The sequence below is a fragment of the Cyprinus carpio genome, chromosome B25 (genome assembly GCF_018340385.1).
Source record: "Cyprinus carpio isolate SPL01 chromosome B25, ASM1834038v1, whole genome shotgun sequence".
In the NCBI taxonomy this organism is placed as follows: Eukaryota; Metazoa; Chordata; class Actinopteri; order Cypriniformes; family Cyprinidae; genus Cyprinus; species Cyprinus carpio.
The window spans coordinates 2232349-2250909 of NC_056621.1; the positions used below are offsets into that span (position 1 = coordinate 2232349).

The window sequence follows — 18561 nt, forward strand, 5'->3', positions numbered from 1 at the left end:
AAAAATAAAAATAAAAAAATAAATAAAAAACATTGCCCCTAAAACAAATTTAACTTATTTTTGGAATAATGATTATTAATAATAATAATAATAATAATAATAAATAATAATAACACCTTGTAAACTTTATTTCTGATTCAGGTTTCATGTTTTGTTCGATTCTAAACAAACAAACAAACAAACAACGTTCTCTCCGAAGTGTGGCTAGGGTTCGCCCTCGAGCGCGCGCACGCACGCACACACGCCCGTGCGCACGCGCAGTCTCCGCCTGCAGCTCGGTCCGTGGCGGCTGCTGCTGCTGCTGTGTCTGTCCGCCGCACCGAGAATCTCCGTGTTTTTCCGCTGCGTTCTCGCCCGCCGCCGTTTATGCGTCCGAGCCCGAGCGCCGGGCCCGTGCTGCTCGGTCCGTACTCCCGGTAAAAGTCTCGTCTGAACTCGGCTCCGGGCGTTATGCGCTCAAATGAGGCCTACATGCTGAAGCTGTCCTCCTCTTCCTCTTCCTCATCCTCCTCCTCCCATGAATGAATCTCACCGTGATGGCTGATGATCAACAACAACAGCCCGGTGCTCCCGGAGCGTCGCTGCAGAGCCCCGAGGCGACGGCGCTGCAGTACAACAAGATCAAGAATTCAATTTGGTAAGCGATGCGATCTGGGTCCGATCTCAGACACACTCCTGCACAGCTCCAGCATTCATTCTGAGTGTTGAGAGACGGGCTGCGCTCGGAACGAGATGTCTGATTTCACTGCATGCGATGTTTGATTGTTTACACAGGATGTCTGATGTCTGATGGACACCAGGCCTGTGTTTCAGTGCATGAGTTGTGTATGATTCCTTTGCGTGGCATATCTGGCTTCAGTGCATGTGATTATGGCTGGTTTATGCTTGCATTAGATTGTCTGATTTCATTGCATGGTACATCTGATTTCAAATGCAACTGATACATGATGTCATTGCATGCGACTGATTCAAAGTCTGTTCCTGTTTCCATTGTATTAGGATGCCTCAATGTATTACATGGATTTTCTGTTATTGCATGATATGTCTGATTTCAAATAATATCTGGTTTTAGTGCAAGGGGATGTTTGATTTCATTGCATGCCATGTTGGATTGTTTACATAGGATGTCTGATGTCAAATGGGCAGCAGGCCTGTGTTTCAGTGCATGGGTTGTGTATGATTTTTTTATTTATTTTTTGTTGCATTTTGGCTGGTTTATAATTGCATTAGATTGTCTGATTACAATGCTTGGATTTTGGATTTTATTGCATGGATTTTCAAATGTCACTGCATGGGATGTCTGATTTCAGTGCATGTGATTATGGCTGGTTTATGATTGCATTAGATTGGTACATCTGAGTTCAAATGCAACTGATAATTTGATGTCATTTCATGCGACTGTTTCAAAGTCTGTTCCTGTTTCCATTGCATTTGGATGCCTCAATTTATTGCATGGGTTTTCTGGTGTCACCGCATGGGATTTCAGATAATATCTGGATGCAATGCATGTGGATGTCTGATTTCATTCCAGGAATTGTGTTATTTCGTTGCATGGCATATCTAGTTTTTATGTGCATGTGAATATGTCTGGTTTATGACTGCATTAAATTGTCTGATTTATTGCTTGCATACGATGTCTGGTTTTATTTATGGATTTTCTGATGTCACTGGGTTTATGTATGCTTTCTAATTTCATTCGGATGTCTGATTTCATTTCTTGCATATGATTTTCTAGCATGGATTTTTTTTTTGTCTGCATGGGATGTAATTGCAAAGGATGTCTGATTTCTTTCCATGGCATGCATGTAATGTATGATTTGCGATTATGTCTAATATTTAATTTCTTTGTATTTAAATGTCTGATTTTAGTTGCAATGAATGAGTGATTTCATTGCATGGGGGTGATGTCTGATTTGATCTCATGGATTTTCTGATTTCATTGAACAATATGCATTTAAAATCTGACATGCCATGCAGTGACATCAGATGAAATCAGACATCATCTCCATGCATTAAAATCATACATCCAAATGCAATGAAATCAGACATCCCATGCAGTGACATCAGAATGTCCTAGCAATTAAAACAGATGTGCTAATGCAGTTAGAAATCAGACTTATAAGATCAGACATAAGATTCAAAGGCATCAGACATACTACATGCAATGACATCAGAAAACCAATGAGACAAAATCAGACAATGTCCCCATGCAATAAAATCAGGCATCATATCCAAGCAGTAGAATCATTGCAATGAAGTTAATCAGACTTATTGGCATTTTAAATCAGATATGCCATGCATTAACAAGTAATATCTGATTTAAGTGCACATGATTATGTCTGATTTCTAATTGCATTTTGCGACATCTGTTAAAATTGCTTTGATTATATGATGTCAGATTTTATTGCATGGATTTCTGATGTCATTGCATGCCATATCTTTTTTCAAATGCAGGAAATGTCTGATCTCAGTACATGATGTGACTGTCAAAGTCTGTTTCTAATTTTATTGTATTCGGATGTCTGATTTTAAGTTCAATGGATGCAGGATTTCATTGCTTACATTCTATGATTTCAGTTGCACAGGGATGATGTCTGATTGCCTTGCATGAATGTTTGATTTAAGTTAAATGTGACGTCTGAAGTCCACTTACACCTCATTTCCTATAAAAATCAGACATGAAAATGATTTTAGATGATCTACATGCACTTAATGTCCATAAAAGCTTCACTTCTCCAGAAACAACAAACCTGTTAGTTGAATAGACAAGTGGTGTAGAAATGCACCTGCCCTGACTCGACCTTTGACACCGTCATTAAGAATGAAAGAAGAGCCGGTGCTTTTTCTACGAATTCTTTTATCTTAAACAAGCGCAACCACCTCCAAGAAATGCCCTGCCTGTTATCAGGACCCTAACAGCATGTCTCCCCCCCACCACTGTGTTCAAACTTGAAGCACAACTGCTCTAATAAGTGTTTTTTCTTATTTTTACAGCAAATCTGTACAATCAAAAGTGGAGAGTATATTGGTAAGTATCTCATGTTATTAATTATGAACGTTTAGGCAATGTGCTTCCAGTTTTTGTATATCCAGACAGATAATTTGGACTCTAAATTAGGGATGGGCGATATCTTATCATTTGTGAGATACTGATAAAATTCTCCCCACGATAAGAATTAGTCTTCCCGCGATAATAACGATAAAGCCTAGTTGTTGACATATTTCTGTGTGCGAACGTGCGGAGTAAATGTAATACAGTAGCACAGCTCTGCATGTGTATGAGCCTGTTTACAAACCTGCTGTCCAACAAAGATATCATTTTTGTGATTCGTTTTCCCCAAATTAACTTAATAACATAGTCGGATGTTTGAAATAACTTCTATTTATATTATATACAGTGATAAAGGCTATGTCGATTAGCATTGCATTATAAATGTACTGTATCCTTAAAAAATAAGATTGCTTGAAGAACACAGATAAACCATATATTTTGTGTAATCGTATGTTTATTGTCTTTAAGTTTCATCAGTTAAAATTTCTCTAGCTACAGCAATAACTGGATGCCTTTGTCCATATTAGGGATTTCCTGGAGCGTCATCAGTAATGGCTTCCAGTATGAATTAAACAGTCAATACATTACGTGTGTACTCAGTAATGCTCACAACACCCTCTTTTGGGAAAAATAGGAAAGATAATAGTTTTTTCTAAAGAAACAGAATTCCCTGAATTATCGTCATTGATATTGTTATTATTGCAATAAGTGCTAGAAATGATTGTGATGTATTTTTAAGCCCATATTGCCCATCCCTACTTTTAAATTTAGATTCTGCATTAGCGATGTTCAGAGTTGTTGTTTAAAATGCAAATGCGTTCTATATTAATCCAGCAAGTTGCAACGTTGCTTGACAAGTGTACGCTGTAATAAATTATAATCCTCGGTCAATACATTTTAAATATTAATTATAAATGTAACCATTTATGAATATTGAAGTCTTATTGCTATTTCCACTGTTTATTAAATTAATTGGCATTTCTAGAGATAATATTTGGTAAATATTGCATTTAATATTATAAATATCTTTTGTTAATGGCCTTTTGGAAAAAGACTTTTCATGGGAATAATTTAGTTTTTTTCTATCAAATATCAAACGAAAAATGCACATTGCTTTGTGGGATACAGTATTGTGCGTCAAGTGCTCTAGTTGTATAATGCACAATTGGGCAAGTGTAGAAGATCATAGAAGTGTTACGTGCATACAGACAATTAGGACAGTATGCATACTGCATGCTGCAGTGATAGTATGAGTATTGTGGTAGTACGTTATTAAACTAGACATTTAAAAATGCAGATTCATCATTTAGGTTTTTTTAGATGTAGAAGCATTGCATTTACACAAATGTGTTTATCTGTAATCTGTGAATGTGAATGAGGTCATTAGTTTGTGAGTCATATGAACAATTCTGATCATGTTAAGAATATGTTAGTGATATTCATTACTGTCTGATGGTGTGATTTATTTTTAGTTCCAGCTCTCAGGTGTGTGTGTGTCATCTGAAGGCCGCTCACTTTTATCAAAACAGCGGTTTGTGAGTGTGTTTTAGTGTAATGGTATGTCTGTATAGTCATTTATTATGATATAATTGCTATGATAAAGTTGTCATAGTTCTCCTTAGTATGTTTGTAGTATTTACACCAATTTTCACTCCAAAATTGCTAGTAAAGTTCATAAATAATTATGAATATGCTGCAAGTAACACATTGAATTAAATGTGCAATTTCTATTTAGAAAGATTGAAATATGTCAAATGTACTCCACTAATCTGTTTTTATTTACAACTTTGTGAAATCATTTTTACGGTGTATCTGAATGTTAATGCAAATTCTTTTAATATTAACATGTTTCAACAAAGTACTGACATGTTTTTAATATTTAAAAGCGCTTGCATGTTTTCAACAAACTACTAACATGTTATTAACATTTAAAAGTACTAACATGTTTTTAACATCTTAACAGTAATAAAAAAAAAAAAAATCTCTCTTTTTTTTCATACATGTACAAATTCATGTTATTTAGCTTGCTGTAAGGCTTTAAATGGAGTCGTTCATTGCAATTGTCTTAGTGCTGTTTTTCAGATGATTATCTTTTGTTGAGAAATTTTGTTGTTGTTGTTGTCAGAGGCCTTTTTAGTTTGCTGTGAAGTGGCATTTCCATAAAGTTAGACACACTAGACAGAAATATCCAAACTTTAAACCGATTATAGCTTTTATAGCTAGTTATAGCTTTTGTGGGATCCTGTACAGCATATATATATATAAATGTGTGCCATGAATCAGAAACAAACAGTTGTATCCACGGAGGCCGTAACCAGGAAGATGAAAATAGGAGCACTTGTGGTGGCAGCAGGTTTCCAGGAATCATTTACCTTCCATGTGCAAGAGCCTTAAGCTGCCGTCACACTAGATTTAAAACAAGCAGAATGATTGCAGATACTTAAGCCAATAATTTGGGTACCAGGATATGATGTCACACTCTAGGGCTTCTGCATTGAATTAAAAAAAGACTATTTAAATGGTCTAATATATCATATTTATTGAGCTTTTAATATACCAGATTTTACTTGAATATTAATTGGTGATCCTAAATAGAGACATTGTTGTGATGCTTATATGCAACAAAAAAGGAATGGAATGGAATGTAAATTAATAGATTGGAATTGACCGGAGTGGAATTGTATACAGTAGATTGGAATGGATTTAAATAGACTGGAATATAATAGAATTAGAATGGAATGGAGTTGAATTGAGTAGAATGGAGTAGATTGGAATGAAACGGATTGCAATTGCATAATATTGGAATTAAATAGATTGAGATAGAATGGATTTGAATAGACTGCAATGGAATGAAATTGTATAGATTGGAATATAATATAATGATTGGAATAGAATTGAGTGGGGTTGTGTAGAATGGAATGGATTTGAATAGAGTGGAATAGAATACAATGAAGTAGAACTGTATAGATTGGAATGGAATTGAATGCAGTTATATAGATTGAAATTGAATAGATTGGGAATGAAATGGATGTGAATAGACTGGAATAGAATGGATTGGAATTGTATAGATTGGATTATTTTTTTTTATACCATGGTTAAAGAGTGTTTGTTTGGGACAACATGACGCAGAGCAGCATATTACTTTTATAAAATGCCTGGAACAGCAATATGATAAAAGACACCAATGTTCACTTAGTAGTTTAATCATAATCAAAATAACTCTTTCACCAGTTAATTGGTACGACTAGCTGTTTGTAAAAGCATTATACAATCGACCTTCAAACACAACTCATCCAAACTGAATTTAGAGTTGCATTATAAATATGGGACAAAAGACAGTATTGTGTGCTAGAATACAATGTACAATATACAATATAGCCACAGTCAAAAAGAGCATTTTGTGTTTTGTTGTTCAGGGATTGTGCAGTAACACCTGTTGCATTGCTATTCCATACATCATATTGCATTAGAATGATGCTTATCAATAAACCACAGTCATTACTGAAGGTGTTTAGTAACATAATAAAGCCTTAAACAGAATAAGAATAAGGCTGTTTGCTTTGGATGGAAGGATTTGTGACGGCTACCTGGTACATTTAGGAAATAACAGTGAATTGTCTTTTATTTTTTTTATTTACTCTCATTGGCTGTCAAGCCTCACCCCATTCATGAGCGCTGGTTTCCCCTAGCAACAAAGAGGCGAATAGAATAGGACGAGGTGAGAGGAATTCATTCTCACCAGCCAATTAAATGCCTGCGCTGAAACGACGTGTTGCCAGTGTGTCAGCATTGACATGCATGTTTACTGTCAGGGTTTACATGGCAACCGGCTAAGAGCAGGGCAGGATTGCAGGTTTGCTGCTGGTCATATGTGCAGACACGCTCCGGTACTGTGTGCCCGGCCGACTCGAGGAGCTCTGGCTCTCCCCGTACAATACGCAACCTTGCGGAAATGAATGCAGGAGAAGACAGTGATGTCATGGGCCTTGGAGTCTTGCAGGGGCCGAAAATCAAGGCCTTTAAGTGAATTTTAGTGTGTGATATTGGTGTGGGAATTTGATATTGTGCATGATAAGAATAAATTTTCTGCTATGTTTTGGAAAAAGAATTACAAAAACAAGCAAAATAGCATTTTTGCTGCGGTGGAATTTTAATTTTTTTTTTGTCATTTTCATCACAACCAAATATATAAACTTTTATTGGGGAAAAAGTAAGACTGAATGATTATGGTTAAACCTAATGACCAAAATTATTTTGCTTTTCGTTCACGTGAATGCACTTTCACAAATTTAACCATAAATTAAGAAAGTGTGAGGTTTATTTTTATCTCTGTACGTTATGATAACATGAAAAACTTTAAGCAGAGAGATTCTTAATATTAATTAATATAATTGTATAATAAGTTAATGTTTTTCTGTTTTTCACAAACAATAGTCAATAATTTTATAGTATCACAGATGATGCTTAAATAATAAGTAAAAAATATGATCATGATTAAAATATAATTAATCTCGCAGCCCAAAACTCTGAGTTGTTTCCTAAAATGCTTGATGTGTCATTAAATCATTACAATAATAATAATAATAATTTTTAAAACTGCAAATTTGGCATACAAAAAAAAAAAAAAAAATGAATGTTGCACATGCTGGGTTTTTGTTTTTTAGAGTATCTGATTAATAAAGCAATGATAAAGCAATGATTTAAACAAGTTGCCAACTTGCTAAAACAAGCCAAATAAACTTTTATTGGAAAAAACTATTGTTCTAAAAAACATGGTGTGACTGAAATTTTTTGGGGAAAATACATTTAGGTTAGTCATAGAATTTCACTGATTTTAACACTTTACTTACGTGTAATACTTGCATGTGACTGTTAACATGCTGTGATTTAAAAAAAAATAAACTTGTGTGAATTGCCCTTGTCTCATAATCCTTGCATTGTTCATTCACACAGCAAGATGTTGAGAAGTTTACAGATATTGAAAAGCTCTACCTCTACCTTAAGTTGCCTTCTGGTCCCAGTAGTGGCAATGATAAAAGGTACATATTATTTTTTTATCTACCTTATTCCTTTCCATATCCCCCTCCTCTCCTTTTATGATTTCAACAACACCTCATGAACCATTTGTGATTTTTGTGCTTTGCAATTTCAAATACACTCATATGTCTGATAATTATGATTGATTCATGTTTACATTCGGTAAAACATGCATATATGAAATGCATTTATGAAACCAAATCAAAGCATATGCAAGTATATATTTTTTTGTAATATTGTCTAATTTCAATTTTGTTGTCAGCTTCAAATTGTTTCATGATTCATTCAAGCTAATCATTTCACCTTTAAAATAAATTGTGTAAATTATGACATTGCAATACCAAGCTTCCTGTGTTTTATCATTTGTTTCCCCTTATCTGTCCATCATGTCAACCCCTCTTTCCCAACATGATGTCCAATAGAACTGAAAATCAGAGGGGCTCTGCAAGTCCTGCGATATGGTACTACAACTTTAACTATATTAAAGGGAAAAGAATTTTGAAGTAATATGTAACATTATATATTATATAGGACCAACAGACGTACACACAGCTTTCTGCTGCTACACCATCACTGTTTCAAGCCTCCCCCCTCTTCTGTTTTCCCAATAGTGACCAGAACTCCATGTCATCGAGCCGAACTCAACAGATGTACGCGTTCAACTGGATCCGAAATCACTTGGAAGAGCACCCGGAAACCTCACTGCCAAAACAAGAGGTGTATGATGAATACAAGTGAGTGGTTTAATGCTGCAGTATTGGACGGAGTTTGTGTTTGCTTGTACTCATCATTTTCTCATGCTGTGTTTCAGGAGTTATTGCGACAATCTGGGCTACCATCCTTTAAGCGCAGCTGATTTTGGAAAGATCATGAAGAACGTTTTTCCGAACATGAAGGCACGCCGTTTGGGCATGAGGGGGAAGTCAAAATATCCTTTTGAATGGAAAAAATCTGATGTGTTTTGTATACTGTAGATTGCAAAATGCAATACACCTAATGCATGACAACATTTGCTTTTGAAACAGTTCGTATGCATTGAGAATTGTTGTGCACCTTTACAATGCATTATACGTACTGCTACAGCGGGCTGAGAAAAAAAGCATTTGTGCACATGCCGTCACTCCCTAACCTGGAGTTGCACAAATCAGGAGATGGGGTGAGTATCCTGTTCCTGTCAAATCCAAAACAAGTGATTCATATCAGTTTATTTTAAATGCCCTGATTACAACAACATTATGTGCAGGTTTGATAACCAGATCGTCTCTTATCCCTCCTCTTCTTTAGTGTGAGTTGTTGGAGTCGACTGGACAGTCTCCCAGTGCTGAGGATGAGATGCGTTCGGCAGCTTGCGGTCTGGTCTGCGAATGGGCTCAGAAGGTTTTGAGTCGCCAGTTTGACAGCGTGGAGGAACTGGCACGCTTTCTTCTCAACAGTCATTATATAGGCACTAAGTCCATGGCAGCTCTGACTGTTATGACTGGAACCCCAACAGGCAAGAAACCAAAAATACTTGCATACAAATCTAGATGATGCATGAAAATGTTGGTTGTAGCAGCTGCTGGTTTACTTGTGTGGCATTCAAACTTTGTTCATTTCTTGTTTCTAACTTGAATCTCTTTGATAAAAAACAGGTATGAAAACCCCTACGCCTGCCTCTGCCTTTGTGCCAACTGGTGAAGCCAACTCATTCCAGCCCCAAGTGAAGACCCTCCCTTCACCTTCTGTAGATGCCAAACAGCAGCTGCAGCGGAAGATCCAGAAGAAACAGCAGGAGCAGAAGCTCACCTCTCCTTTGCCCACTGATGCCCAGGCCAGAAGGGCAGAGGCGGGCACACCTGGCCCTGGATCCAGCCTGACCTCTGGAAGTCCTGCACTACTGTCCCCCCAACCAACCATAGGCATTGTGGTTACTGCTGTTCCAAGTCCTATCACAGTAAGGAGATTTTGGTTGATAGCAGGGTATGGATGATTTCACATTGCTTAATGGACAAGTGGTTTAGATTGTGCTTTTGTTTGCAGGTTCAGAGAAGCCGGCAACTAATGACCTCTCCAAGTCCTGTTGGGGCAGCAGAGGGAAAAGTTGTACCTGTTAACTTCCAGGTTGTGACACAACCTGTTAAGCAGTCTCCAAAAACACCCCAAAATATCCCTGCCAGCCCAGTCGGTGATAGGTTGGCTAGACACCGATATGCTCAGATTTTACCTAAACCATCTGCCACAAGCGCCATTGCCCTTCGCTCGCCCCCAACGCTCCTCATCACCAACAGTCCCATCAAGACGGTGATGCCCACTCCCCACGTTAGCTCTGTAAATGTGGTCAAGATGACTGCAATTTCATTAGCGCCTAACAGTAGCAGTAGTAGTAGTAGTACATCTACCGCGTTGCGACCTGCTTCAGCAGGTGTCGGTAGCACAGCTTCCCTGGAAGAATCTAGCCAAACCCATCAAGGTCAGAATGGGGCATCTGTCATGTCTCTTCAGTCCTCTGGGAAAGCTGGACGTCCCTCCACAACCCTAACCCCATCAGCGTACACTGTTACCAATGAGGTAAAAGTGACATTTGAAGCTGTGAATGACAGTAACTTAGCTTCTGCTGTTGATAAACAAAGCACTGCATCAGGGGCAAGTACAGGACTAAAGAACGAAAGAGCCACTAAATTCAGGGCTTCCAGTGAACCCTCTTTTTTTATTAAGGCATCCCCTGTGCCTGAGAGAGTGGCAAGGGCCAAGAGTGACTCTACAACCCCTTCAAGTACAATCATGGGGGCTCTTGCCCCGAACAGCAATAACAACAATGATCAACCAGAAAGTACTTTGTATTTAACTGTTACTAGCCAGAATGTAGACGCCGAATTGTCATCCATTTGTGCAGTGGCAACTGCAAGCACTTCTTCTAAAGATGCTGGCCTCGGTCCAAAAAGCCCTCGAAAACGCTCTGCATCTGTATTGGAAACCCATGCAATCCCAGTTAAAAGAGTATTCATTTCCCAGCAACCTTTGGATGTTAGCAGCAATACCAAGCCTGGTATTGTAATAGCAGCTAAGAAGATTCACATACCTGGCACCTCAGCAAGACCAGAGAGTGCTCCATGTAAAGTTACACTAAAACAGAGTAGCTCTCTTCCGACTCAAATCTTGGCTCTTTCTGACACCCCCATTGGAGCCCTGGACACCTCTCAGACTGTTAATCCTCAGAGCTCTTCACTAATTGAGAATGAAGTTGCCGATATTAGCCCGAATGAAACTGCTTCTGGTAATAGCACAACTTCACTGCAGCAAATCCCAAGTCACCAACAAATCAGCAGTGATGTTTCTCAGGAGGTATCTGCTGTAAGTAAGCTCAAGAGTTCTCTGCAAGACTACTCACAACAGATGCAAGTAGAACACAAGCAGATTGCAGCTAATCCCTTACCGTTGATGGCCCAGGCAAATGAGACCACCAGTCAGCTCACTCAGCAGGACATTGTTGATTTTGCAAGAGCCCAAGCAAGCATGGACTATTTCCCCTTCAATGATGATGATATGACCCAGGACAGTATTGTAGAAGAGCTTGTACAGATGGAGGAACAGATGAAGCTGAATAGTAGCTTGCAATCCTACCTGAGCTGTGTTGATATATCCCTACAAGGTCAAGCCACGGTTGGCCAAGGAACAATCCTGTCGCCCCATCAGACAAGTACACAGTTCTATCATTCCTCCTATAGTAGTGCCACTCCAATCCACACGCCAACTCCACACCCACACCACACCAACACCTACCCAACTCCTACCTCTGAGATGCTACCAGGGGGGAATAGTTTCACCAGAGAAAGTCCTTGTTCGCGAATGGCACCTGTTACCCCAGTGGACAGCATCTTAGGTGGGCGCCATACACCCATCAGCACTCCACTGTCAAATTGCAGCAGCAGTGTTCCTCCAAGTCCCATTGAATGCCGCAATCCCTTTGCGTTCACTCCTATAAATTCCAGTATAACTGGATATCACGATGGTAGCGTTGTTTCCAGCAGTCCAGTAAAACCCATGCAAAGGCCAATGGCCACCCACCCAGATAAAGCCAAGCTGGAGTGGATCAACAACAGGTACAACAGCACCGCAGGATCTCCCGTTATCTCCACAACCTCCACCATTGGTATCCTGCCCAGTTACCAGGATCTGGTCGAGGACCACTTCCGTAAACCACATGCTTTTGCCATCCCAGGTCAATCTCTCCAGTGTCAGTCAAGGCATCAGGACGGAAACTTGGGAAGGTTGACAACCGTTTCCCCAGTGCAACAAGGACAGCAAACCACCCTTAGTAGCAAGCAAGAAAGTTTTGCCGTCCCAGCTCCGTTGGACAACAAAGGGACAGGAAGCACATCTGCATCTGGAGGAGGAACCTTCAGGTGTCGCAGCGTTAGCCCGGCAGTTCGCCAGCGTAACCTTAGTGGCACCACTGCTCAAACAGTCACCACCCCAAGGTCTGTTGTTTCTCCCTTTAATTGCCCCCTGACATCTGAGGTCCTGAACATTTTGTCCAACAACCAGTCTGTTGTCAGTGTCAGCAGCTTGGCCCAGAGGAGCCAGTCAGTTCCATTAAACATCATGATGCAGTCTGAGCTGCTGCCAGTCAGTCACCAGGCGCAGCAAAGCAATAGTGCTAAGATCACCACTGTGCTTCTTAGCAAGATGGACACAGATGGAGATGATGCAGTGCGAGGGCTAGGTGTAAATAACCTGCCCGCCAATTACACAGCACGGATGAACTTAACCCAAATTCTGGAGACAACACAGGGCTTCTCCGGAGGCCCCAACTCCCAGAACCAGCAGCTGCCTCTGGACTCAAGCCCTTCGCCCTTTGACTTCCAGAAGACGGGTTACCTCATAAGCACGGGAGAGGAGCAAGTGACCTTCTCCAGTGGGGACAGTCAAGCACAATCAGGCTCTGGACTGCAACAGCCGGAAGAGCAGCTTCAGCTCCAAGAACCACAATTGGAGCTGCAAAACCAACAGCTACAACTCCATAATCAACACCTGCAACTTCCAGCTCAGCAGTTACAACTCCAAGACCAACAGCTGCAACTTCAAGAACCAACCAGTTCTTTGCCAGACCAACAACCATTACAGGATGACCCAGATCTTAGCCAGCAGCACTTGTTGCACCAGACCTCGCAGCAGGTTGTGGATCAGGAGCAGCAAGAGCAGCTGGACTTCAACACTACCGTCAAGGATCTCTTGGGGGAGGACAGCCTCAACCCCAGTTCGCAACTCGTTGGACAAGTGGCATCAGAACTCAGTGCTGTCGCCTCCGAGTTTTCCAGCGATATCCGGTTGACTTCTGACCTTTCGAGTAGCATTACCGACCTGAACACTTTGGACCCCAACTTGCTGTTTGACCCCAGTCAGCAGCAGGACCAATATGAAGACGCCACACTGGAAGAACTGAAGAACGATCCTCTGTTTCAGCAGATTTGCAGCGATACTGTGAATTCTGCTGGTTTCGATTGGCTGGAGAATAAAGACCAGCCAACTGTGGAAATGTTGGGATAATATTATTTCCTGTTCCTTTACTGTTGATGTTGCTGTTGTTGTCGTTTATATTTATGGTTTCTGTTCCACGTTTTGTTTTTTGTATTGCGACGTTTTGTGTATCCTTTACGTGCAAAAGTATTGAATGACGTGTCTGTGCAGCATAAATCTGGACGCATTGGACTGTCCAGTTTTAAAGTGCCAGCCTGAGGTAAATTTCTTACAGGCATGTGCTATATCTGAATTTTTTACAGTTGTTTTGTTTGTATTCTTGTTGTGTTTTCAAGGATCATTCCAGTCATTTCTCCCCATTCAGAAGTAATTTATAGTGGACGGTCAGATATTTCCTTTGGTTCCAGCTGGTAGTAAAGTACATTCAGTATAATGAGACATCACCTGGTGCACAAGCATATGCCTCTTTTATATATTTCCTTCCTCTAAAACCACAGTGGATATTGAGAACCTGCATGCAAAATTTGCTCTTGTATTTCAACGAAATGCAATATTCCAAGTGACAAATCGTTGACTTTGGGGAAACACCCTTTCTAGACAGTTGTCTAAGCATCCTATAAAGTGGCTTTGTGAGTTGGATAGGAGACCAAAAGATTGCAAAAGAGTTCCCCAAATACCGTAAGTACAGCAGAGGTGAAATAACATCTACATATCGTAAATCAGTCAGTTCAATGAACTGCAAAGATCTTAGGTGCTACATGGTGCTGACTTAAAGAATTGCATTAACTGTACTTTTCATCAGCCGTCATTTGTTTTGTCAAAGTGATTTCACACATTTTTGGGGAAAAGGGTATTTAAGGCCATAATACTTGTACTGTTAAATCCAAACTGTTGGGGAAGGATTAGACTTTTGGTTTGTTTTATTCCAGAAAAATGGGAAGATAAGACTCGTCTGCCTTATTTCCGGAGTCTAAGGCCTTATTCCATCTCATTAAAGGCTTCTGAATTCAATAATTTCTTAAAAGAACGAACTTGGTGCACTTGTCGTGAATTAGCAGTTCTCCATGTTCAGATGGTTGCTAGCCATTTCCTAGGCTTTTTAGCACATCATTTCAAACTGGTAGTGATGATGGTATGGTGATGGCTAGATATTCTTACCAACTCGAGATCAACAGGCAAACCTGTGTAGTTTCTCCAGCCTTAACTCCATACCAAAGAGCAGCTGAGGAAGAACAAGAGATTGCGATCCGTTGAGGTTTCCACCTTCACTCGTCTGTCATCTAAAAGGGATCTTGACTGTTTTAGTTCGTTTTTACAGTAAGTGAATTCACATTTGTGTAAATTATGTATATGGCGGATGTATAGATGGTGAGCATGTTGTACAAGTTCACGAAGGCTACATTTCTAGGCTAGTAGTGCGACATTTGTATAAAGGACATAGTTGTCATCATGAGATTTCCATTTTATCAAGATGCTAATGGTGATGATTTGTAGGTAGATTCGAGTGCCCTTAAGAAGAAAACGCTGATCATAACGAGTCCATAGCCAGCACGATATTTCGCTTGTTACGTTTCTGGCTTCCTGTGATGTGCTAGTAAATGTTGGGTCTGTAGCTTGCTAATGTACCATTTTTCTTAGGAGTTTATTGGTTCCTGCGTACGCAGATGTGATGTGTAAATGAAAGAGAGGATAGAATAGCATGGATTTATCAAGAAAAAAATAAATTAGATAAGACTTAAATATAAAGTTAATTTAATTAAATTAACGTGGCATAGCTAAATGTTGTGTGGAGAAACGAATCAAAGGAGCAGACACTGGAAATGGTTTGAAAACGTTCATCTTATTGCACTAAAAGTTGCGTTTCTTTTTCCGTCGACAAACAACAATTGGTGCCCGCGTTGTTGTTCTTCTAATGACAATAAATAGAGGAATTACTCACTCATGCTCGAAAACGACAATGAATAATTGCCTTGTGTAGCAATGAGCTCTAATCTCAGTGAGATCCGCGTTGTACAACTTCTCGTACCTGAGAAGAAAATATAAAAATACGAGATTTAAAAATGACAGCGAATTAAAAAAAAAAAAAAAAAAAACCAACATGCTTTACCATGTTATAAAATGACTGTATGTGCGCATGTATGTTAAACTATCTATGGTAGTATTTGTTGTGACCACTCCTTTAGCCAATCAAAACAGGACGAGAGGGGACGAGAGTAGTTCTTCAGAAGCTATATGCATTTTATGATGTTTACTAAGTTAAAATAAGTCCGTTTCTGTTCATGAATGTTGTTCTTGTTTTTCGTTTTGAATATATCTCCAATTTTCTTCTTTTTATATATATATAGATATAAAAAATGCCTATGTGAAGAAAGCTGTAAATATTTTTTATGTTCTGGCATTTATTAAGGCACTGATTAATTACCGTTTTTTTATTTTATTTCACCAGTTAGACTCCAGTCCTCTTTTGATACACAGGGTTTGACGCCGCAGATGTTGTTTGTCAGGTCGGTCTGGTAGAAAAACATGTTCATTCTGTCTGTCCATTCGGATCTGTAGATTTGAGCCTCTGATTTGCTGGTTTATCTGCTCTATGTGGACAGTAGCTTGTTAATATTGCAGAAGCGTTTCAGCGATGTTTTGTTTGTTTCTTTTTTTTTTTTTCAATGGAAATTACTCACAGGTGAGATTTTTTTAAGTGGTTTTAAAAGCCAATAAACATTTTTTTTAAACAAAACTTGTGTTGTCTGGAGTGTGTTTGAGCGTAACGGCCCTCTGTTGGTTCATATTGACACTGCAGCACAAAAAAAAAAACAGCCACAAGGTCATGAGGTCATACCATGCACTGGGATCTCACTAAGCCTTAACAAATCAACAATATAAATCTATAAAATTTCACTATAAAACCTATGAAATTTAAAATATAAAATATAAATATCAGACATGCACATGTATTTTTACATTTTAAAACAAAGTTAGCTTTTATAGTATTTGATTTTGACTTTGATTTTGTTTTTTGTTTTGTTTGATTTAGTCTTTTTATTGTGTAAAATTGATATTTATGCATGTTGTGTTTTATGTAAAATGTATAAAGAAGGCACTTTTAAAGGCGCTATATAAAATAGTTTATTATTACTGTTATTATTTGTTTAAATTCAGTATTGTTAAAAATATTGTTGACTTAACCAATGCCTTCATACATATTTAATATGCTACTCAAAAACCTGCGTACACTGCATAAAATATAATAATAATAATAAATTTTATTTGAAGCGCCTTTCACAAAACTTTGGGTCTGCTGGAAAGGTAGAGTTGGGTGTCAACAAAATATGTCATTTTGTTGTATGTATGATATTATTCAGCAAAGTACTTAATGATTAGTTGATGATACTAATAGTAATAACTTGATATTACCTGCATCCAGAACTTTAAACTAAGTTTTTATTTATTTCTTAAAACGTAGGCCTCAAATATTAAAATGGAAAATAATAAAATTATATAAATTATTTATATGACATTTGACAATAATAATAATAATTATTAATATTATTTTTAAACAGTTTCATTTATTAATTATATACTATATATATATATATATATATATATATATATATATATATATATATATATATATATATATATATATATATATATATATATGGGGGGGGGGGTATTTAAATCACTTATTGATTTGAGAAGATCACTGATTATGTTTTTTACTGTTTGTTAAGGATTTGATCTTTCTCAGTATTTAAGACAAGTTATGCTGTAATATAATATTGATCATATAAAACAACTCATAAAACATCATAATTTTCTCATACAATAATCAAGCTCAAAACTAAAAAAAAAAGAAGCTATTTGCTAAGGAAACATTTCTTATTTTTAATTTAATTATTAATTAATGCAGTTTTCGGAGTAAAAATGGATAAAAACTATTTAGACATTTTACTATTATACTAATAGTAATAACTTGATATTACCTGCATCCAGAACTTTAAACTGAGTTTTTATTTATTTCTTAAAATGTAGGCCTCAAATATTAAAATGGAAAATAATGAAATTATAAAATTATTTATATGACATTTAATAATAATAATAATAATTATCATTAATATTATTTTTAAACAGTTTCAAAGGCATTTATTAATTATATACTTCTCATACAATAATCAAGCTCAAAAAAAAAAGCTATTTGCTAAGGAAATATTTCTCATTTTTTATTTAATTATTAATTAATGCAGTTTTCGAAGTAAAAATGGATAAAAACTATTTAGACATTTTAAAAAGTCAAACTAATACAAGTGACAATCAATCACAAGATTACTAAATGTTAAACAAAAATAAAAATGAAAACAAAATATAAAAAATAATAACTACTTCAAACTATCAATAAAACTGAATTAGTGTCTCAGTGATACTAAAATAGCATTGTCTTGTGAACACTTCATGTTGTCCAGATCACTAACAGCACAGATCCTGACGTATCACACATCACTGATAATAAATGCTCTTCTGCATATTCGATCACATGTGCTTTTCGGAGGGGATAGAGGTCATTCTGCCCAAGCCAGAGGTCAAAGGTCAGAGGTTGTGGAGATGAGGGTTCACCCTGGCCGTGGCTCTGACCAATGAGAGCAGGGCAGTCGGTGTCGTGCCTCTTTCCCATGACCCCACACACATTCACACAATGCTAATGACTTCAGCCCTATTGATCCACAGCCTGCTGTCGAGCGACTGACCGGCTCAGAAAAACACATAGCAGGAGCTGTTTTATACATATACAAATATGATATTCCAGCATCACTCATCTTGTGTTATTGTGCTGAGAGGGTGAGAGGAGACGTAATCAATCAGTGGTCATCACTGATCAATAACTGATTAAACTGAGCACACAAACACACACGTGCATCATCTGCTCAGCTTTATGTTCTCTTCATGTCATAGACATTTATAAGAAATCACTATTAAAACATGAATATTTTCTGCTTTAGTCATATTTAAGTGAAGCAGCACTA

The 18561-nt window shown here is 37.9% G+C and overlaps 2 protein-coding genes across 3 annotated transcripts in view; one reads left to right on the top strand and one right to left on the bottom strand.

Moving 5' to 3' along the window:
• myo9ab (myosin IXAb) overlaps window positions 1–18561 on the bottom strand; it is a 709890-nt gene that overhangs the window by 550403 nt on the left and 140926 nt on the right.
• LOC109070846 (DNA-binding protein RFX7-like) lies at window positions 197–15228 on the top strand. Of its 2 annotated transcripts, XM_042753067.1 has the most exons (10): window positions 197–637; window positions 2995–3028; window positions 8006–8091; window positions 8512–8550; window positions 8701–8823; window positions 8901–9017; window positions 9161–9245; window positions 9374–9581; window positions 9721–10022; window positions 10109–15228. In XM_042753067.1, the coding sequence occupies exons 1-10, from the start codon at window positions 522–524 to the stop codon at window positions 13613–13615; spliced, it is 4617 nt and encodes a 1538-aa protein (XP_042609001.1). In that variant the 5' UTR covers window positions 197–521; the 3' UTR covers window positions 13616–15228. The 2 variants fall into 2 exon arrangements, with proteins under 2 accessions (XP_042609001.1, XP_042609003.1); XM_042753069.1 differs by lacking the exon at window positions 8512–8550.

Bases quoted from the DNA above. Each gene is read 5' to 3' on its own strand.
- LOC109070846 (XM_042753067.1), top strand. From the start codon at position 522: ATGAATCTCACCGTGATGGCTGATGATCAACAACAACAGCCCGGTGCT. The intron at 3,029-8,005 runs GTAAGTATCTCA...TCATTCACACAG, and splicing joins CAAAAGTGGAGAGTATATTG to CAAGATGTTGAGAAGTTTAC. The intron at 8,824-8,900 runs GTGAGTGGTTTA...GCTGTGTTTCAG, and splicing joins GAGGTGTATGATGAATACAA to GAGTTATTGCGACAATCTGG.